The following is a 23,492-nucleotide window of genomic DNA, read 5'->3' as shown; positions in this document are numbered from 1 at the left end:
TGTTCTGCACCCTCTCCACAGTCTCCCCATCACTCCTGTAACAGGGTGTTCAGAACTGGACATGATACTTCAAGTGTGGCTCGACCAAAGTGTTCTACAGCTGCAACGTGACTTCCTGACTCTGATACACACAACACTCTGAGCAATTGATCTACTTTGAGATCCCCAACCTGAGGGAATGTCCCCTCTGACCCGTAGTGTGGTAGGAGTAAGTAAATGCAGGAGGTTAATGTCCCTGAGGACCTCTGGCTCAGGGGTCGTGCAGCTGGCAGCTGCCTGTCAGCCCCAGAGGCCCCAGTTCAATCCCCAGTGAGGCTCATTGTGTGTGACCCGTCCACCACTGAAGGTCTTTTGAATAGGTGCTTGATTAGTTGGGGTGTCAAGGGCAGGGGACAGGAGAATGAGGTTGAGAGGGATAATAAGTCAGCCATTATGGAATGGGAGAGCAACTTGATGGACCAAATGGCCTCATTCTGCTCCTTTGTCTTATGACAGTAAAGGTGTGTGGAACCCATCCCACCAGTGAGGGTCAGGGTCTGTGTGTATCCCTGTGACCCTATGGGTTTCCCCTGGGGACTCCCATTTCCTCCAGCAGACCCACTCCCTTCCTGAGGGGGTTGTCAACTCCAGACGGGGCAGGGGTAGTTGGAAATGGTTGGGGGGGGGACACTCCTTCTGCTAATTTTTCAGCCAATGTGCACAATCCCAGCTTTCTCCATCCTGTTTTCAGACCGCATTCCCACGTCAGTGGTGTTAGGGCTGATTCTGGACAGTCGGGGGGTGTGGTTTTGGAGTCAGGTAATTGCTAATCCTTTCCCTCTGTCGGACACGGTGCAGACATATGAGCGGCGAGGAGGGAGCGCCGCGTGAGGGGGGCAACGAGGAGGGAGCACTGGGAGGGGCGGCGAGGAGGGACTGCCGCGTGAGGGGGGCAGCGAAGAGGGAGCACTGTGGGAGGGGGTGGCGAGGAGAGATCACCGCGTGAGGGAGGCAGTGAGGAGGGAGTGCCGCGTGAGGGGGGCGGCGAGGAGGGAGTGCCGCGTGAGGGGGGCTGCGAGGAGGGAGCACTGTGGGAGGGGCGGCGAGGAGGGAGTGCCGCGTGAGGGGGGCGGCGAGGAGGGAGCACTGTGGGAGGGGGCGGCGAGGAGGGAGCACTGTGGGAGTGAGGGAGGGAGCACTGTGGGAGGGGGCGGCGAGGACGGAGCACTGTGGGAGGGGGCGGCGAGGAGGGAGCACTGTGGGAGGGAGGGAGGCAGCGAGGAGGGAGCACTGTGGGAGGGGGCGGCGAGGAGGGAGCACTGTGGGAGGGAGGGGGCGGCGAGGAGGGAGCACTGTGGGAGGGAGGGGGCGGCGAGGAGGGAGCACTGTGGGAGGGAGGGAGGCAGCGAGGAGGGAGCACTGTGGGAGGGGGCGGCGAGGAGGGAGCACTGTGGGAGGGAGGGGGCGGCGAGGAGGGAGCACTGTGGGAGGGGCGGCGTGGAGGGAGCCAACTCCCTCTCCAACTCCAGATTCTGACCCCTCTCTCTTTGCTCTCCTGTAGCCACGATAAAGGTCAAGACACAGACGAGAGTGTACAGCTCCAGGAAGGTGAGTGGCTATGTTACCCCCCCCCTTCCCCTGGCTCTGACAGGGCCATTGTGGCTGGTTTACTGTCCCTCTCAACTCCGTTCTCATGCCTTCTCCCCGTAACGTTTGATGCCCTTATTAATAAAGAACTGTCAATCTCCGCATTAAATATACTCAATGACTGTCTGCACAGACATCTGTGGCAATGAATTCCAGAGATTGACCACCCCCTGCCTAAAGAAATTCCACCTCATCTCTGTCCTAAAAGGACATCTCTCTGTTCTGAGGCTGTGCCCTGTGGTCCTGGACTCCCCCACAAAATGAACCATCCTCTCCACACCTACTCTATCTAGGCTTTTGAATACTTCATGTTTCAGTGAGATTTCTTCTGAACTCCAAGCTCCAGAGAGTTCCGGCTCAGAGATATCGAATGTGCCTCATACGTTAACCCCTTCAGTCTCTGGATTCTCTCTGCTGCCAGCATATCTTTTCTTAGATAAAGGGCCCAAAACCTCTTACAATACACCGTGCAGTCTGACCAATGCCTTATAAAGCTTCAGCAATACATCCTTGCTTTTATATTCTAGTCCTTTTGAAATTAAGGCTAACTTTGCATTTGCCTTCCTTACCACCAACTCAACTTGCAAGTTAACCTTGAGGGAAGCTTGCACAAGGACTCCCAAGTCCCTTTGCACCTCTAGTTTTTGAATTTTCTCCCGGTTTAGAAAATAGTCCACACCTTTATTCCTTCGGCCAAAGGCACTTCCCGACACTGTATTCCATTTGGCACCACTTTCCCCATCCCCCCCCCCGCCCCAAGTCGTCGTAAGTCCCTCTGTAGATACCTGCTTCCTCAACACTACCTGGCACTCCACCTACCTTCATATGGTCTGCAAACCTGGCCACAAAGCCATCAATTCCTTCATCCAAATCATTGACATATAACATGAAAAGTAGCGGTCCTAACACCGACCCTTGTGGAACATCGCTATTCACCGGCAGCCAACCAGAAATGGCCCCCTTTATCCCCACTCTTTGCCTTGTGCCAATCAGTCAGTGCTAAGATCTTTCCTATAATACCATCGGTTCTTACCTTGTTTAGCAGTTTCATGTGAGGCATCTTGTCAAATGTCTTCTGAAAATCCAAATACGCAACATCCACTGACTCTTCTTTGTATATAACCGTATAGCAATTACAGCATGGAAACAGGCCAACCCTGCCCTTCCAGTCCATGCCGAACTCTTACTCTCACCTAGTCCCACCAGCCTGCACACAGCCCATAACCTTCCATTCCTTTCCTGTCCATATATCTATTCAATTTAACTTTAAACGACAACATTGAACCTGCCTCAACCACTTCTGCTGGAAGCTCGTTCCCCACAGCTACCACTCTCTGAGTAAAGAAGTTCCCCCTAAACTTTTGCCCTTTAACTCTCAACTCATGTCCTCTTGTTTGAATCTCCCCATTCTCAATGGAAAAAGCCTATCCACGTCAACCCTATCTATCCCCCTCATAACTTTAAACACCTCTATCAAGTCCCCCCTCAACCTTCTATGCTCCAAAGAATAAAGACCTAACTTGTTCAACCTTTCTCTGTAACTTAGGAGATGAAACCCAGGCAACATTTTAGTAAACCTCCTCTGTACTCTCTCAATTTTATTGACATCTTTTCCTTCAATTCGGTGACCAGAACTGTACACAATACTCCAAATTTGGCCTTAACAATGCCTTATACAATTTCAACATTGCATCCCAACTCCTATACTCAATGCTCTGATTAATAAAGGCCAGCATACCAAAAGCTTTCTCCACCACCCTATCCACATGAGATTCCACCTTCAGGGAACTATGCACCATTATTCCTAGATCCCTCTGTTCTACAGCATTCTTCAATGCCCTACCATTTACCATGTATGTCCTATTTTGATTAGTCCTACTAAAATGTAGCACCTCACACTTATCAGCATTGACTCCATCTGCCATCTTTCAGCCCACTCTCCTAACTGCCTAAATCTCTCTGCAAGCTTTGAAAACCTTCATTATCCACAACGCCACCTAACTTAGTATCATCTGCATACTTACTAATCCAATTTACCACCCCATCACCCAGATCAGTAATATATATGACAAACAACATTGGACCCAGTACAGATCCCTGAGGCACACCGCTACACACCATCCTCCAATCTGTCACACAGTTATCTACCAATACTTTCTGGCATCTCCCATCTAGCCACTGCTGAATCCATTTTACTATTTCGATATTAATGCCTAACGATTGAACCTTCCTAACTAACCTTCCGTGTGGAACCTTGTCAAAGGCCTTACTGAAGTCCATATAGACAACATCCACCGCTTTACCCTCGTGAACTTTCTTAGTAACCTCATCAAAAAATTCAGTAAGATTTGTCAAACATGACCTTCCACGCACTAATCCACGTTGACCGTTCCTAATCAGACACTGTCTATCCAGATAATTATATATACTATCTCTAAGAATACTTTCCATCAATTTACCCACCACTGACGTCAAACTCACAGGCCGATAATTGCAAGGTTTACTCTTAGAATCCTTTTTAAACAATGGAACCACATGGGCAATACGCTAATCCTCCTTCACCATCCCCGTTTCTAATGACATTTGAAATATTTCTGTCAGAGCCCCTGCTATTTCCACACTAACTTCCCTCAAGGTCCCAGGGAATATCTTGTATGGACCCGGGGACTTACCACTTTTATATTCCTTAAAAGCGCCAGTACTCCCTCTTCTTTAATTGTCATACTTTCCATAACTACCCTTCTTGTTTCCTTTATTTTACACAATTCAATATCCTTCTCCTTAGTGAATACCGAAGAAAAGAATTTGTACAAAATCTCCCCCATCTCTTTCGGCTCTGCGCATAGCCGTCCACTCTGATTCTCCAAGGGACCAATTTTATCCCTCGCTATCCTTTTGCTATTAACATAACTGTAGAAACCCTTTGGATTTATTTTCACCTTACTTGCCAAAGCAGCCTCGTATCTTCTTTTAGCTTTAATAATTTCTTTCTTAAGATTCTCTTTACATTCTTTATATTCCTCGAGCACCTCATTAACTCCAAGCTGCCTATATTTATTGAAGATCCCTCTCTTTTTCCGAACCAAGTTTCCAATATCCCTCGAAAACCATGGCTCTCTCAAACTTTTAACCTTTCCTTTCAACCTAACAGGAACATAAGGATCCTGTACTCTCAAAATTTCACCTTTAAATGACCTCCATTTCTCTATTACATCCTTCCCATGAAACAAATTGTCCCAATCCACTCCTTCTAAATCCTTTCGCATCTCTTCAAAGTTAGCCTTTCTGCAATCAAAAATCTCAACCCTGGGTCCAGTCCTATCCTTCTCCATAATTATATTGAAACTAATGGTATTGTGATCAGTGGACCTGAAGTGCTCCCAACAAATACTTCCATCACCTGCCCTATCTCATTCCCGAACAGGAGATCCAACACTGCCCCTTCTCTAGTTGGTACCTCTATGTATTGCTCCAAAAAACTATCCTGCACACATTTGACAAACTCCAAACCTTCCAGTCCTTTTACAGAATGGGCTTCCCAGTCTATGTGTGGAAAATTAAAATCTCCCACAACCACAACCTTGTGCTTACTACAAATACCTGCTATCTCCTTACAAATTTGCTCCTCCAGTTCTCGGTCCCCATTAGGTGGTCTATGATACACCCCTCTAAGCGTCACAACACCTTTCCTATTCCTCAATTCCACCCAAATAGCCTCCCTAGGCGAGTCCTTTAATCTATCCTGCCAGAGCACCGCTGTAATATTTTCTCTGACAAGCAATGCAACACCTCCACCTCTTGCCCCTCCGATTCTATCACACCTGAAGCAATGAAATCCTGGAATATTTAGTTGCCAATCACACCCCTTCTGCAACCACGTTTCTCTAATAGCTACAACATCATACTTCCAGGTATCAATCCATGCTCTAAGCTCATCCACCTTTCTTACAATGCGCCTAGCATTAAAATAGATGCCTTTAAGAAACTCTCCACCTCCAACTCTCTGTTTATCCTTAATGGAGCAAACAACTTTGTTATCTTTTTCTTCCTTTTCCCCTTCATCTTTGGTCTGAGCGCTCCTGATCTCTGTCTATCTTGCTTGTTATTTCCTCAAAGATTTCCAACAGATCTGTCAGGCAAGATTTCTGCTTGAAAAATGCATGCTATCTTTGACTTATTTTATCATGTGCCTCTAAGTACCCAAAAACTCCAGCATCTTCCCAACTACTGAGGTCAGACGAACTGGTTTATAATTTTTTCTTTTGCCTCCCTCCCTTCTTAAAGAGTGGAGTGGCACTTGTAATTTTCCAGTCCTCTAGAACCATTCTGAAATCTAATGATTCTTGAAAGGTCATTAGTAATGCCTCTATAATCTCTTCAGCTACCCCTTCTGTAACCCTGAGGCGTAAACCATCTGGTCCAGGTAACTTATTTACCTCAGACCTTTCAGCTTCCCAAGCACTTTCTCATTAGTAATAGCAACAACACTCATTTCTGCCCCCAGCACTTGCATCTCTGGCATTCTGCTTGTGTCCTCCACAGTGAAGACTGACGCAAAATACTTAATAAGTTCGTCCTTCATTTCTCTTTCCCCATTACTACCTGTCCAGTGTCTTTTTCCAGCAGTCTGATATCTAATCTCATCTCTCTTTAACTCCTAATGTATATTAAAGAAATATGTCCTCTTTTATATTATCAATAACTTAACTTCATATTTCATCTTTTCTCTTTTTACGACTTTTTAGTTGCCTTTTGTTGATTTTTAAAAGCTTCCCAATCCCATTTATTATATGCCCTCAACTGAGCCTTTGGGCTGTCTTTAACTTCCCTTGTCAGCCATGATTGCCTCATCCTCCCTTCAGAATACTTCGTCCTTTGGGATGTATCTTCCCTGTGCCTTTTGAATTTCCCAAGAAACACAGCCATTGGTGTTCTACCATCATCGTTAGAAGAAGTGTCTCGTTCTAATCAAATTTGGCCAGCTCCTCTCTCATGCCTCTGTAATTCCCTTTACTCCGCTGTAATACTGTTACATCTAATTTTAGCTTCTACTTCTCAAACTACAGGATGAGTTCTATCACATTATGATCATTGTCTCCTAATGGTTCCTTTACTTTAAGCTCCCTGATCAAATCCAGTTCAGTTCACAACACCCAAACCAGAATTGCCTTTTCTCTAGTGAGCTCAACCACAATCTGCTCTAAAAAGTCATCACATAGGCTTTCTACACATTCCCTCTCTTGGGATCCAGCACAACCTCATTTTCCCAACCTACCTGCCTATTGAAATCCCCCAGGACTATCATAACATTGCCCCTTTTTCATGCCTTTTCTATCTCCCATTGTACTTTCAGGCTGCTGTTCAGAGGTCTCCATATAACTCCCATCAGGGTCTTTTTACCCTTGCATTTTCTTATCTCTATCCATAAGGATTCTACATCTTCTGATCCTATGCCACCTCTTCCTAAGGATTTGATTCCGGTTTTTACCAACAGGGCCACCCCACCCCCTCTGACTCCCTGCTTGTCTTTTCGATACAATCTATATCCTTGGATGTTAAGCTCCCAACTATGATCTTCTTTCATCCGCGACTCAGTCATTATTTTCCATTCTCTAGCTGCGCTACAAGATCATCTGCGTTATTCTGTGTACTGTGTATAGTCAAATATACCACCTTCAGTCCTGCACACATCACCCTTTTTGATTTTGGCCCCCTGTACACTTTAACTTATCCCCCGACTGCCATTTTGCCCTATCATCTAGGTGTCCTCCTCCTCTGTCTCACTGCGCTCCTGCCTGACTCTGTAATCCTCTCCTCTCCCATCTCCCTCAATTACTCCAAAATCTGTCAGACATTGATCCTCTCCCTCTTTAATCCCCACAATGCTCCTTTCCTCATCATCCCCCAGTACAGTGAATTCCCAAGCCCCCCCCTTTCATTTTTAAATGGCCTACCACAATACTGTACATCTGTCCCCTCGATGGAGATTCTCCCACTTGGGAGGCATTTCTATATCCCCCCTAATTTGTCCCCTCAGGGTCTGAGATGTCTCAGTAACCCCACCGGACCCGCGCCCAACTCCTGATGATGGAACACCCCCCCCCCCACCCCACAGAGGTGAATACAATGAATCTTTCCAGGACTGTCCCTAGTTCCAGGCCTATTCTTCCTTCAGTTGGGGGGTCCCAGAGTCCTGTGCTCTATGTGAGACCTTAGCGACGTCCGGTATGGCTGGAACCAGACATCCCTATTTCTAAACTCCCACCCTCATGGATGAAGACCAAAATGTCATTCCCCTCCCTCTCACTGACTGGCTATGATTCTGGCACAAGAACTGCTCGATCCTTCTGGCCTGATGTGGAACTCACAATACAGGACAGTATAACGCAGGAACAGGCCCTTTGGTCTATCTAGTCTGTGCTGAACCATTTAAACTGCCTATTCTCATCGACCTGCACCAGGACTGTAGCCCTCTGTTCCCTACCATCCATGTACCTATCCAAACTTTGTTTGAACATTGAAATTGAGCTCACATGCACCACTTGCAGCTCGTTCCACACCCTCATGGCCCTCTGAGTGAAGAAGTTTCCCCTCATGTTCCCCTCAAACTTTTCACCATTTACCCTTAACCCATGACCTCTCGTGGTTGTAGTCCCACCCAACCTCAGTGGAAAAATCCTGCCTGCATTTACCCTATCAATAGGCGGTTGACTTTTCAGGCTGAGACCCTTCTTCAGCACAGAGGAGGAAGGGGGGAGGCACCAGAATATAGTGGTGAGGGGAGGGGAAGGTGATAGGTGAAGCCAGGTGGGTGGGAAAGGTCAAGGACTGGAGAGGAAAGAATCTGATAGGAGAGGAGAGCGGACCACAGGAGAAAGGGAAGGAGAAGGGAACCCGGAGAGGAAATAATAGGCATGTGAGAAGAGTTTAATGTTAGAGTGGGGAGTGGGGAATGGGGTGGGGGGCATGTTTCAACTATTTAATCAATCGTTATTGTTCTTTATGGGTCTTAAAAATAATGGATGTGCTGCAACATTTCTGTGAAGATTTAAGTATTTACATCTACGAGCTTTTTACAAACGTTTGTAGTTCAATGAAGCAGACTTCTAAACCGACCCCTAGAAGTGCTGACATCATTAAAGAAGAAGCGGCCTTCGTCTACACTGACACAGTAGCAGTCTAACAAAACAGGGTTACCTCCTGCAATTAAATAATAATTTCCAAGCTATTTAGAGCAGTACTTTACGTAAATTGAAATAGTTTACAACTATTTATTTAACAGCTTAATTTACTTAATAGCAATTCAATCAAACACTGCAATTCAATATTGAAAGTTAGGCGGTTGAAACAGGTAGGCTAAATTGTGATAGAAACAGTTAGGTCAGTTAGGAAAATTCAGTCGCTAGGTATACATGGAGAGGTGGTAAATTGGATTAGACATTGGCTCGATGGAAGAAGCCAAAGGGTGGTGGTAGAGAATTGCTTCTCTGAGTGGAGGCCTGTGACTAGTGGTGTGCCACAGGGATCAGTGCTGGGTCCATTGTCATTTGTCATCTATATCAATGATCTGGATGATAATGTGGTAAATTGGATCAGCAAATTTGCTGATGATACAAAGATTGGAGATGTAGTGGACAGTGAGGAAGGTTTTCAGAGCCTGCAGAGGGATTTGGACCAACTGGAAAAATGGGCTGAAAAATGGCAGATGGAGCTTAATACTGACAAGTGTGAGGTATTGCACTTTGGAAGGACAAACCAAGGTAGAACATACAGGGTTAATGGTAAGGCACTGAGGAGTGCAGTGGAACAGAGGGATCTGGGAATACAGATACAAAATTCCCTAAAAGTGGCGTCACAGGTAGATAGGGTCGTAAAGAGAGCTTTTGGTATATGGCCTTTATAGATCAAAGTATTGAGTATAAGTGTTGGAATGTTATGGTGAGTATTGTGTGCAGTTTTGGTCACCAAATTACAGGAAGGATATTAATAACGTTGAAAGAGTGCAGAGCATGTTTACAAGGATGTTGCCAGGACTTGAGAAACTGAGTTACAGAGAAAGGTTGAATAGGTTAGGTCTTTATTCCCTGGAGCATAGAAGAATGAGGGGAGATTTGATAGAGGTATATAAAATTATGATGGGTATAGATTGAGTGAATGCAAGCAGGCTTTTTCCACTGAGGCTAGGGGAGAAAAAAACCAGAGGACATGGGTTAAGGGTGAAGGGAGAAAAGTTTAAAGGGAACGTTAGGAGGGTCTTCTTCACACAGAGAGTGGTGGGAGTGTGGAATGAGCTGCCAGATGAAGTGGTAAATGCGGGCTCACTTTTAACATTTAAGAAAAACTTGGACAGGTAGATGGATGAGAGGTGTATGGAGGGATATGGTCCAGATGCAGGTCAGTGGGACTAGGCAGAAAATGGTTCGGCACAGCCAAGAAGGGCTAGAAGGCCTGTTTCTGTGCTGTAATGTTCTATGGTTCTATCAATACACCTCATAATTCTGTATAGCTCTATCAGATCTCGCAATCTTCTACGTTCCAAGGAATGAAGTCCTAACCTTTCCATATAACTCAGGTCAAAATTTATGTCTTTCCTGTAGGTAGGTGCCAAAACTTCACACAATTCTCCAAATCCGGCTTCACCAACGTCTTATACAATTTCAACAAAACATCCCATCTCCTGTACTCAATACTTTGATTTATGAAGGCCAGTGCGGCAAAAACTTTCTTTACGACCCTATCTACCTGTGACGCCACTTTCAATGAATTACAGACCTGTATTTCCAGATCCCTTCTCTTCACTGCACACCTCAGTGCCCTGCTCTTCACTGTGTGATACCTATGCTGGTTGGTCCTGCCGAAGCGCAACACCTCATTTCTCTGCATTAAATTCCATCTGCCATTTTTCAGCCCATTTTTCTAGCTGGTCCAGATCTTCTGCAATGTTTGCAAATTTGCTGATCCATTTAACCCCATTATCATCTAGATCTTTGATACAGATGACAAATATCAAAGGACTCAGCACTGATTTCTGCGGCACCCCACTAGTGATAGGCCTCCAGTCAGAGAGGCAACCATCTACTACCACTCCCTGGCTTCTCCCACAAAGCCAGTACCTAATCCAATTTAACTCACCTTCAATGCCCACTGACTGAACCTTCTTGCCCAACCTCCCATGTGGGGCCTTGTCAAATGCCTTGCTAAAGTCCATGTAAACAATATCCACTGCCTTGCCTTCATCTGCTTTCCTGATTACTTTCTCAAAAATCTCTATAAGATTGGTTAGACATGACCTACCATGCACAAACCAATGCTGACTATCCTTAATCAATCTTTGTCTATCCAAATGTTTATATATCTGGTCCCTTAGAATACTTCCCAATAATCTTCCCACTACTAGTAGCAGATTCAATAGCCTATAATTCCTGGTTTATTTTCGAGTCTTCCTTAAAAAACAACACCTTTGGCTATCATCCAATCCTCTGGTATCTCACCTGTTGCTCAGATGATTCAAATATCTCAGATAGGGCCCTGGCAATTTCTGCACTTGCCTCCCACAGGGTCTAAGGAAGCATATTGTCAGGCCCTGGGGATTTATCCGCCCTAATTTGCTGTAGGACCTCCTCCTCTGTAATATGTATGTGGTCCATTATCTCGATGTTGCTTTGCCTCACTTCTATAGACTTTGTGTCTATCTCCTGAGTAAATACAGATACAAAATAAATTACAGGTTTCCCCCGCCATCCGAAGCAATTACCATTTATATATATGGGAAAAATTTGTGAGTGTTCGCAGACCCAAAAAATAACCTACCAAATCATGCCAAATAACACATAAAACCTAAAATAACAGTAACATATAGTAAAAACAGGAATGATATGATAAATACACAGCCTATATAAAGTAGAAATATTTTTCTACAATCATTGCCGCACTGTCCACTGCAGCGAAAATCTCACGCAAGCGCTCTCTCCAGTAACCTTTAAGCTATGAAGCTGCCAAATCATACCAAATAACGCATAAAAATACACAACCTATATAAAGTAGAAATAATGTATGTACAGTGTAGTATCACTTACTGGAATCGAGAAGACAGCGCCGAGCACACTGATGATGTTGGAGGTTGGGGTGGTGCAGTGGTCCCCAACCTCCAGGCCGCTGCTGGTACCGATCTGCGAAGAATGCAGTGGTAGCCGGGATGCACCCAGCACATCTTTAAGAAAAAAAGCCGAAATAAACAAGCTAATTAATTAGATGCCGCCCGGCAATAAATGTCAGCCCAGATCAGAGGCGACGGCAATCGCCTCTGATCTGGGCCGACATTTATGTGCCAGGCGGCTCCTAATTAATTAGCTTGTTTATTTCGGCTTTTTTTTCTTAAAGATGTGCTGGGTGCGTCCCGGCTATCGCTGCATTCTCCGCGGCAATGTATCGGTCCGTGGCCCGGGTACTGGGGTGGTGGGACACTAGAGTGTCATCTCATCGTCGTCTGTTTCCATCAGGGCAGGCAGGTCATCTTCTTCTATGTCTGCCTGCCTCGATGTCGAAGGTCAAGGTTCATCGTCTGCTGTGGCTGATGTGGAAGGCTTGAAAAATGACAATATGCTTGACTGCTTAGCCTCATGCATTTTTCTATCATACAGTTCTTTGTAAGCACTCAAACCATCTTGCACATATACCCTAAACTGACGTACCCTTTCAAAATTAAAAGTCGTACTTTTCTGCAATCATTGTTGTCAATTGCAGTGAAAATCTCACGCAGTTGCTTCATGTTCAGTTCTTGGACGACTTCACTTTCAATCTGTTCACTACTGCATTCAGTTTCGATTGTTATCCTTTCCTCTTCCAATTGCATCAGCTCTTCATCTATCAGTTCTTGGTCATGGGATGCCAAAACCTCTTCAACATCATCTTTGTCAGCTTCCACAAGCCAAACTCACTTTGTCCTTACTTCGTTCACCACGATCAAAACGCTTAATTATGTCTAGTTTTACGCCAAGTGTAACACCCTTACGAGCTCTTTTAGGCTTTTCTGATACCTTAGAACTCATCTTGCAAACGGCTGCTCACAGGCACGTGTCTAAGCAATGCTGGCTAGAATACAGTTCCGGGGAAGGAGCTTGGCTGCTCAGGGCACGCGCCGCCTTTTTTCGTAACAGTGAAAACACCTTCTGTTAGCGAAAACAGGTGACTAATGTAGGTCTTTTGTAACAGCGAGGTTTCGTAAAGCAAACGTTCGAAAAGCGGGGGACACCTGTATATAAGATCGCTCCCATGTCTTTTGGCTCCACACATGGATTACCATTCTGATCTTCCAGAGGACCAATTCTGTCCCTTGCAATCCTTTTGCTCTTAACATATCTGTAAAATCCCTTAGAATTCTCCTTCACCTTGTCTACTAGGGCAACCTAGTGCCTTTTAGTCCTGATCTCTTTCTCAAGTGTTCTCTTGCATTTCTTATACTCCATAAGTACCTCATTTGTTCCTACCTGCCTATACCTGCTATGCACCTCCTTTTTTCTCTTAAATGTTTCTTGAAAACCAAGGTTCCCTACACTTGTTATCTTTACCTTTTATTCTGACAGGCACATAAAGCCTTTATACTCTCAAAATTTCACTTTTTAAGGCCTCCTACTTTCCAAGTACATCTTTGACAGAAAACATCCTGTCCCAATCCACACTTGCCAGATCCTTTCTGATACCATCAAACTTGGCCTTGCCCCAATTTAGAATCTCAACCCACAGACCAAAACACGAGGAATTCTGCAGATGCTGGAAATTCAAGCAACACACATCAAAGTTGCTGGTGAACACAGTAGGCCAGGCAGCATCTCTAGGAAGAGGTACAGTCGACGTTTCGGGCCGAGACCCTTCGTCCTGGGCAGCGCTGTTGTCTGTTACTAAAAGCACTCCTCTGTTTAGCCAAGGTGGCATTCAGAGGGTGAGGAACACTGTCCAGAATTGCCAGGATTTTCTATAGGTCACAGCCTCCAGTGTGTCCAGTTTGACTCCTATAGTAGAGTCAGCCTTTCTGATCAGTTTATTGAGCCTAATCAGTTTATATGTGGAAAGTTAAAATCACCGACCATAATGACCTTATGTTGCTTGTACAATCTGCCATCTTTCTTCAAATTTATTCCTCTAAATCCCTAGGACTGTTAGGTGGTCTGTAATATAGCTCCATTAATGTGGTCGTACTTTTCTTATTTTTCAGTTCCACCCAATATGCCTCACTAGACGAATTCTCCAGTCTGTCCTGCCATGACATTTTCCCAGACTAGTAACACCACCTCTCCCCCTTTAGTCCCTCTCGCTCTGTCAAGTCTAGAACAACGGGAGCCTGGAATATGGAGCTGCCAGTCCTGCCCCTCCTGCAACCAAGTCTCATTAATGGCTGCAATGTCATAATTCCAGGTTTTGATCTTCCTATCCTACAATACTTCTTGCATTGAAATGTAAGCGGCTCAGAACACTAGTCTCACCATGTTCAACCTTCTGGTTCCTTACTTTGTTTGAGGTCTAACCAACAAATGTCTACACAACCTCTCCACTAACTGTTCTGACACTCTGGTTCTCAGTCCCCTGTAACCCCGGTTTAAACCCCACTGTGCAGCTCCAGCCCTGACCGCCTCCCCCTTTCATCAAGCCAGACCCTCACTCAGCTGCCTCCCCCTACTCCAAGCATCAGTCCTCTCACTGTAGGAGAGATGTCCATGGCAGAGCTGTCTGAGTTATAGAGCACGATAGCAGTGAAATGGGAACTTTGGCCCATCTAGTCCATGCTGGCCCAGTCTGCCTGGTTCCAAGAACCTATACTAGATCATATCTCTCCATACCTCCCCACCTTTGTACCTGTCCAAAGTATTACAATTGAACCCGCATCCACCAGTTCCACACTCACAACACCCTCTAAGTGAAGAAATTTCCCCTGGGCTCCCTGGTGACCCACAGGGTTTGTGCTGAAGTGAGACTGCTTGGTAATGTGAGACCGGGGGTGGGGGTGCTGTGTCTCCCTCCCCTCCCTCTCTCTCCCGCTCCCCAGGAGACAGTGGAAACCCAGATGAGCAGACGGCCGTGGCGATCGCCAGTGTACAACAGGCAGGATTCGGAGACCACAGTATCCAGTACCAGTTCCGGACGGAGAACAATGGGGGACAGGTTGGCAGCGACAGGAGGGGGGGGAGAGGGGGTTGGTGGGGGTGATGGGCAGGTGTGGGATACTGGATGGGGAGGGCAGGGTTGGGGTGAGAGGGAGGCATGAGGAACAGGATATGGGATGGGATGGTGTGGGTACAGGAGCGAAATGGGGAAGCCAGAATTCTCAATCCAGAACCTATCCCGTTCACTTCTCTTCCCCCCTCCCCCCCGCTGAAATTTCCTGGGATCTGTGATTACTGCTTACTGCCATCCACCCATCACCTTCATTATTCCCTCAACTGTGTTTCCAGGGGTCACACAAGAAGTGCCAGGGAAATAGTAGCACAGTACACGACAAGGACGAGCTTAAGCTCACAGAAATCTGTCTGAACTTGTTACATATAATGTGCAAAATAAACAGCACAGCTAACAGATTTACAGAAAGCATGGAATAGTTTGAGTTATTTGGAGTTTTGTGTTCAGACCTGGCCACCTAATTCCAGAGATATGGTATAGTTTCCTTCATTGGTTGGAGGATTGAGGTAATGTTGCAGCACTGTAAAACCCTGGCTGGACCACACGTGGAGTATTGTGTTCAGTTCTGGTCGCATCATTATAGGAAGGATATGAACACTTCAGCGAGGGTGCAGAGGAGATTTACCAGGATGCTGGCTGGATTAGAGAGCGTGTCCTATGAAGATATGTTGGGCGAGCTTGGGCTTTCCTCTTTGGAGCAAAGGAGGATGAGAGGTGACTTGATAGAGGTGTACAAGATGATAAGAGGCAGAGATCGAGTGGACAGCCAGAGATTTTTCTCGGGGTGGCAATGGCTAATACTAGGGGCGTAATCTTTAGATGATTGGAGGAAAGTGTAGGGGATGTCAGAGGTAAGTTTTTTAACACGCAGAACGGTGGAAGCTTTAAATTATGCTGCAGGGGTTGCTGGAAGAGGCAGATACTTTATTGAAGAGACTCTTAGTTAGACATATGGCTGAGAGAAAAATGGAGATTTATGTATAAGGGAAGTGTTAGAGCAGTGAATCCCAGCAGGGCTGGTTATGTGTCCTAAGGGAAATAGAAATCATCGGGGGTGTTCAAGATTCTTTGGGGGGGAGAGGCGGTGGTAAATGGCATTCCGACTCGAGGCAGGAGACCTGACCGACTGTTAGTAGAGCAGACACTTCCAGAAAGAAGGATAAGGCGCTGAAACACAGCAGAACCATAGCTCTGCGGGTGGTGAAATAGAACCAATCAGTGAACAAGCCGACCCCAAGGGTTCCTCTTGAACTGTTCAGAGCGACCTCTCCTTCGTATATGCAGTAGGGAAACATCTCTGGGGGTTATGAGACCTTACACCATTGGTCAATCATAGTATAAAGGTACACACGAGGAATTCTGCAGATGCTGGAAATTCAAGCAACACACATCAAAGTTGCTGTCCTGACGAAGGGTCTCTGCCTGAAACGTCGACTTAACCTCTTCCTAGAGATGCTGCCTGGCCTGCTGCGTTCACCAGCAACTTCGATGTGTGTTGCTAGTATAAAGGTAGCTTGCCGAACACGAGCTCTATCCCGACTAACATTCAGATTCCAATCTGAATCCCTGTCTACATAAATTTTGCTGTTGTGATCGTCTTCATCTTCACCTCGCCATTCCTTTGCGTATTTCTACCATCGTTCCATCCGTGTCAACTTGCGGTGGCCAACATCCCATAGACATTCCCAGTTTGTGTTCATTTCTCGTTTTAATTTAGCCCCATTAATGATGGATAAATTAGTATGGCGGGATCTCTATGAGTCTGAAAGGCAGTGAAGCCTTGAATTCTAATCCCGATTTAAAAAAAACAGCAACTACAGAAAGTGCGTCAGTACGTTGTTACACACCCGGTGTATGGTTTTATTGTGTTCCCGTCAGATCAGTGACGCCACATAAAGAAAGTGCGTCAATACATTGTTACACACCCGGAGTATCGTTTTATTCCGTTCCCATCAGATCAGCGACGCTCCATGAAGATGAAAGAAGCATTTGAAAAGGGTTCCGAGACAGCTAAAAATGACCCTGATAGTGGTTTCATTGCTTCTTATAACATTTCAGAAATGATAGCAAAGTGTGGAAAATCTCATACAATTGGTGAAAGATTAATAATGCCCACTGTATCAGAAATGCTCACCACCATTCACAAAATGGATACTGTGTTTTAAAATCAATTCCTCCAAGCAATAACTCCGTAGCTTGTCGTATTGATGAAATGAGTGAAGACATTGAATATCAACTACACACAGAGCTACAGAAACAGAATTTGGGATACAACTGGGTGTGTCAACTGAGAGACAACAAAGCATTGCTAATGGCATATGTACAATTTATCAAAAATGGATAAGTTTGCAAAGAGATTCTCTTTTGTAAAAAATCAAGAATCACAAGATATGGTCCCGGAGGGCTGGTAGATTGCAAATGTCACTCCACTCTTTAAGGAGGGAAGAAAGCAAAAGAGAGGAAATTATAGACCAGTAAACTTAACCTCAGTGTTTGGGAATGTGTTGGGGTCTACAGAGGTTTCGAGGTACTTGGAGACTAAAGATAAAATAAGTCAATGTCAGCATAGTTTCTGTGAAGGGAAATCTTGCCTGACAAATTTGTTAGAGTTCTTAGAGAAATTAACAAGCAGGGTGAACAGAGGAGAGGCAGTGGATGTCATTTACTTGGATTTTCAGAAGGCATTTGATAAGGTACCACACATGAGGCTGCTTAACAAGATAAAATCCTGTGGTGTTACAGGAAAGATACTGGCATGGATAGAGGAATGGCTGACAGGCAGGAGGCAGTGAGTGGGAATAAAGGAGGCCTTTTCTGGTCGGCTGCCAGTGACTCGTGGTGTTCCTTGGGTCAGTATTGGGTCTGCTGCTAATGGAATTGATGGCTTTGTGGCAGAGTTTGTGAATTATACAAAGATAGGTGGAGGAGTAGTTAGTGCTGAGGAAGCAATGCGATTGCTTGGACTTGAACAAATTGGAAGAATGGGCAAAAAAGTGGCAGATGGAATTCAGTGTTGGGGAAATGTATGATAATGTATTTTGGTAAAAGGAACAACAGTGTGGAATGTTATCTAAATGGGGAGAAGGATCAAACATCAGAGGTACAGAGGGACTTGGGAGCCCTCGTGCAAGACTCCCAGAAGGTTAATTTACAGGTTGAGTCTGTGGTAAAGAAGGCAAGTGCAATGTTGGCATTTATTTCAAGGGGAATAGAATATAAAAACAATGAGATAATGCTGAGCCTTTATAAGACACTAGTCAGGCTGCACTTGAATATTGTCAACAGTTTTGGGCCCCATATCTCAGAAAGGATGTGCTGTCATTGGAGAGAGTCCAGAGGGGGTTCACGAGGATGATTCCGGGAATGTAGGGGTCAACTTATGAGGAGCATTTGAGCCTGTACTCACTGGAATTTAGAAGAATACAGGTGTATCTCATTGAAACCTACAAGAAAGGACGAGACAGGGTGGATGTGGAGAAGATGTTCTGTATGGTGGGGGTATTCAGAACTAGAGGGCACAGCCTCAAATTTTAGGGGCAACCTTTTGGAACAGAGGTAAGGAGAATTTTTTTTTTAGCCAGAGCGTTGTGAATCTGTGGAATGCTCTGCCACAGACAGCAGTGGAGTCCAGGTTCGTAGGTATATTTAAAGTGGAAGTTGATCATTTCCTGATCAGTCAGAGCAGCAAAGGATATGGCGAGAAGGTAGTTGTATGGGGTTGAGTGGGATCCGGGATCAGCCGTGATGGAATGGCGGAATTGAAAGGCTGAATTTGCTCCTATGTTCTATGGTCTTAAGGCGCTGATTCGCAGCAGTTTGGGGTTTGAGGAGTAGTCAATCAGCGATTCAAAGTGTGAGAAGATGTAGCTCACTCAGATTTGCCAATCGAATACATAAGGCATCGGTTTGCTGCAGTTTGACGTTTGAAGAGTGGCCAATCAGCAATTGGAATTGATTGGCAAGAACAAATAAGAATATGGTAGTGGCAAGTAGAGCAGCTGTTGTTGGAGTGGTTATTCGAGGATGTGGGAAGGCAGGGAGACCTCAGGTCTGACAACTACACCCACAAGAAGTGCGTCCAGCTGTGGCTTCCAACACTCAGCATGAAGGAGTTGGAGTTGGAACTGGATGAACTCTGGATCATTTGGGAGGCTGAGGGGGTGATATATAGGACGTACAGAGAGGTAGTTACACCCAAGCTGCAGGACACAGGAATCTGGGTGACAGAAGGGGAAAGGGGTTAAGGAGACAGTGCAGAGAACCCCCGTGGCCAACCCCTCAACAACAGGTATACTGTCAGGATGATCTAACAGATGAAAATCACAGTGTGTGGTCTCTGGCACTGAGTGAATCTGTGGCTCAGAAGGGAAGGGGGAAGCTGAGGTGAGCTGTGGTGATAAGCGATTCGTTAGTTAGGGGAACAGAAAGGAGGTTCTGTGGATGGGAATGAGATTCCCAGATGGTATGTTGCCTCCTGGGTGCCAGGGTCCATGACATCTCTGATTGAGTTCTCAGCATTCTTCAGTGGGAGGGTGAGTAGCCAGAGGCTGTGGTCCATGTAGGTACCAATGACACAGGTAGGATGAGTGACAAGGTTCTGCAAAGTGAGTTCAGGGAGTTAGGTGCTAAGTTAAAGGACAGGGCCTCCAGGGCTGTAATCTCAGGATTGCTAACTGTGCTTCGTAACAGTGAGACCTGACATAGGAAGATCATACAGTTTAACATGGTTAAGGAGTTGGAGCAGGAAAAAGGGCTTCATATTTTTGGATCATTGGCCTCTCTTCCAGGGCAGGTGAGACCTGTATAGAAGGGTTGGTTTACACCTGAACTGGAGGGGCACTATTGTACGAGTGGGAAGGTTTGCTCGTGCTGCACAGTGGGGTTTAAACGAGAGTTGCAGGAGAACGGGAACCAGAGTGCCAGAACAATTAGTGGAGAGATTGTGGAGAGATGTTGTTAAGACCTCAGACAAGGTCATAAATCAAAGGTTGGGCATGGTGGAACTAATGTTCTGAGCTGCATATTTCAATGCGAGAAGTATCGCAGAAAAGGCAGACGAGCTTCAGGTATGGATCAACACCTGGAATTATGATACTGTAGCCATTAGTGAAACTTGGCTGCAGGACTGGCAGCTCAGTGTTCTGGGTTCTGTTGCTTTAGACGCGACAGAGCACGAGGGATTAAAGAAGGAGAGTGGCGTTACTAGCTAGCCAGGGAAAATGTCAGGACAGTGGATAACTCGTATAGTGAGGGGTTTTCTATATCAACAATCTGGATGATAATGTGGTTAACTAGATCGGCAAATTTGTGGATGACACCAAGTTTGGAAGCATAGTGGACAGCGAGGAAGACTATCAGACACTGCAGCAGGATCTGGACTAGCTGGGAGAGGCAGAAGGAATTTAATGCAGACGAGTGTGAGCAAGGCGAGGTGTTTGCATTTTGGTAGGACCGCCCAAGGTCGGTCTTACACAGTGAACGGTAGGGCACTGAGGAGTGTGGTAGAGCAAAGGGATGTGGGAATACAGTTCTTTGGAAGTGGCGTCAGTGGTAGATAGGGTTGTAAAGAAAGCTTTTAGCACATTTCTTCACTCATTATGTTGCATGTCGTATCGTGGTCTTTCTGTGACCATGATTGTTCTTTGGCAAATTTTTCTACACAAGTGGTTCACCTTGCCTTCTGGGCAGTGTTGATGGAACTAGGCATTTTAAATGGGCCAGCATAGACTAGATGGGCCTGTACCTTTCTAAGACTATGTGGCCTGTCCAGAGTTTTATAAAGCTGCAACCTGACTGCACAACTCTTGAACTGAGTGCCATGGCTAATAAAGACAAACATATCGTGCACCACCTGAACACCCACAATACTTGTGTGGCCACTTTCAAACAGCTGTTGGGTTGGGCAGCTCCGTAAGCATTGGCATCACCGGACAACCCCACCAGAGAGATGCCCACTGTCTTGCCCACCCCTCCTGCTCTGTGACTCAACAGGAATTTGTTTTCCAGTGGATCTGTTCATCTTGCTGCCTGGCCGGCTGAGTGTTTGTTACAGGAATTGCTGTGTTGTCCAAAAGCCTTCGGCACTCATATATGGATAGGATGCCTAATACTTATGCACAGCACTGTATTTGTCAACGTGGAACGGAGAGCAAGTCTGAAAATGTGGCGGCAGCAGAGGGCGTTGGGAATGGTGAGAGCAGAGTGCTGCGAGAGGAGTGTGGTAAGGGCGCAGTGCCAGGGGCAGGGGGTGGTGTGGGTGCAGACACACCCAACCCTGAGACACCAGGCAAGGATTATTTAAACAATTGGTTTATTGATTATTACAGAATGTCTGTCTGGTGCTTCCCACACCCTCCCCTCTCCCTGGCCCTTTCCCACTCTCAGCCCATATCAGAATCAGGTTTATCATCTCTCACTTACTGTATGTCATGAAATTTATCTTTTTTTGTGACAGCAGGGCAGAGCAATACGTAACATAAACGTATATACACATATATGTGCTCAGGATGTTTGTACAGTATGTCATGTACTGAGATCCAGTGGGTTAGGCTTCATACAAATCAGACCATTGCATAGTGTATTGAGGTAGAGCAAGGTAAAACAATAACAGTGCAGAATTTCCTGGCCATGCTCTGATTTTGTTTTAGTTTTCTGGTATCTGCATTTCATTTTTTTCATGGATGTGGGAACGGAAATGACGGAAGTTCTGGGCTAATGGCAGCATGTGACAATAGAAGGAGGGAGGGCACGATGAGCTCACAGATTAGTACCGTACCCTCATTAAAATCCCAGCTCCTATCCCATGGGAACGTTCCGGGTCCCACTCCCATCGTGGGAGGGCCTCCCATAAGACACAGGAGCAGAACCAGGCCATTCACCCATCGAGTCTACTCTGCTGTCCCATCATCGCTGATTTATGATCCCTCTCAATTCCATTCTCCGGCCTTCTCCCCCTAACCTTTGATGCCCTGTCTAATCAAGAACCTATTAACCTCCACCTATTAACCCTGAGCAGCGCCATCGTTCCTACGTGCTTCAAGGCCGCCACCATCGTCCCCGTGCCGAAGAAGTCTTCAGTGTCCTGCCTCAACGACTACCGTCCCGTTGCACTCACATCCATCATCATGAAGTGTTTCGAGAGGCTCGTCATGAGGCACATCAAGACCCTGCTGCCCCCTCACTGGACCCCCTGCAGTTTGAGTGTCGTCCCAACCGTTCAACAGACAACGCCATTGCCATCACCCTCCACCTGGCCCTAACCCACCTGGACAAAAAAGACACGTACGTTCGAATGCTGTTCATAGACTTCAGTTCAGCATTCAACACAATCATTCCTCAGAAACTGATTGGAAAGCTGAGCCTACTGGGCCTGATCACCTCCCTCTGCAACTGGATCCTAGACTTCCTGACTGGGAGACCCCAGTCAGTCCAGATCGAAAGCAGCATCTCCAACACCATCACACTGGGCACGGGAGCCCCCCAGGGCTGTGTGCTCAGTCCACTGCTGTTCACTCTGCTGACCCACGACTGTGCTGCAACACACAGCTCGAACCACATCATCAAGTTCACTGATGACACGACCGTGGTGGGTCTCATCAGCAAGAATGATGAGTCAGCATACAGAGAGGAGGTGCAGCGGCTAACGGACTGGTGCAGAGCCAACAACCTGTCTCTGAATGTGAACAAAACAAAAGAGATGATTGTTGACTTCAGGAGGACACAGAGCGACCACTCTCCGCTGAACATTGACAACTCCTCCGTAGAGATCGTTAAGATCACCAAATTTCTTGGTGTTCACCTGGCGGAGAATCTCACCTGGTCCCTCAACACCAGCTCCATAGCAAAGAAAGCCCAGCAGCGTCTCTACTTTCTGTGAAGGCTGAGAAAAGTCCATCTCCCACCCCCCATCCTCACCACATTGTACAGAGGTTGTATTGAGAGCATCCTGAGCAGCTGCATCACTGCCTGGTTCGGAAATTGCACCATCTCGGATCGCAAGACCCTGCAGCAGATAGTGAGGTCAGCTGAGAAGATCATCGGGGTCGCTCTTCCCGCCATTACAGACACTTACACCACACCCTGCATCCACAAAGCAAACAGCATTATGAAGGACCCCACTCACCTCTGATACAAACTCTTCTCCCTCCTGTCATCTGGCAAAAGGCACCGAAGCATTCTGGCTCTCATGACCAGACTATGTAACAGTTTCTTCCCCCAAGCCATCAGACTCCTCAATACCCAGAGCCTGGACTGACACCAACCTACTGCCCTCCACTGTGTCTATTGTCTTGTTTATTATTTATTGTAATGCCTGCACTGTTTTGTGCACTTTATGCAGTCCTGGGTAGGTCTGTTGTCTAGTGTAGTTTTCGTATTGTTTTACGTAGTTCAGTGTAGTTTTGTATTGTTTCATGTAGCACCATGGTCCTGAAAAACGTTGTCTCGTTTTTATTGTGTACTGTACCAGCAGTTATGGTCGAAATGACAATAAAAAGTGACTTGACTTGACTTGAAATATACACAATGATTGGGCCTCTATAGCCGTCTGTGGCAATGAATTCCACAGATTCACTGCCCTCCGGCTAAAGAAATTCCTCCTCATCTCTGTTCGAAATGGATGTCCCCCTATTCTGAGGTTGTCCCCTCTGCTGCTAGACTCACCCACTATAGGAAACATCCTCTCTACATTCACTCTA

General features: G+C 46.1%; 1 protein-coding gene across 2 annotated transcripts in view; it reads left to right on the top strand.

Moving 5' to 3' along the window:
- LOC134342243 (upstream stimulatory factor 2-like) overlaps positions 1–23,492 on the top strand; it is an 87,145-nt gene that overhangs the window by 4,251 nt on the left and 59,402 nt on the right. For both annotated transcript variants that reach the window (XM_063040204.1, XM_063040203.1), the window contains exons 2-3: positions 1,541–1,587; positions 14,666–14,781. In XM_063040204.1, the coding sequence (XP_062896274.1) occupies positions 1,541–1,587; positions 14,666–14,781 (163 nt within the window). The remainder of the gene's footprint in view (positions 1–1,540; positions 1,588–14,665; positions 14,782–23,492) is intronic.

This window comes from Mobula hypostoma, unplaced genomic scaffold, assembly GCF_963921235.1.
Source record: "Mobula hypostoma unplaced genomic scaffold, sMobHyp1.1 scaffold_175, whole genome shotgun sequence".
Taxonomy (NCBI): domain Eukaryota; kingdom Metazoa; phylum Chordata; class Chondrichthyes; order Myliobatiformes; family Myliobatidae; genus Mobula; species Mobula hypostoma.
This window is presented reverse-complemented; position numbering and strand designations above follow the sequence as displayed.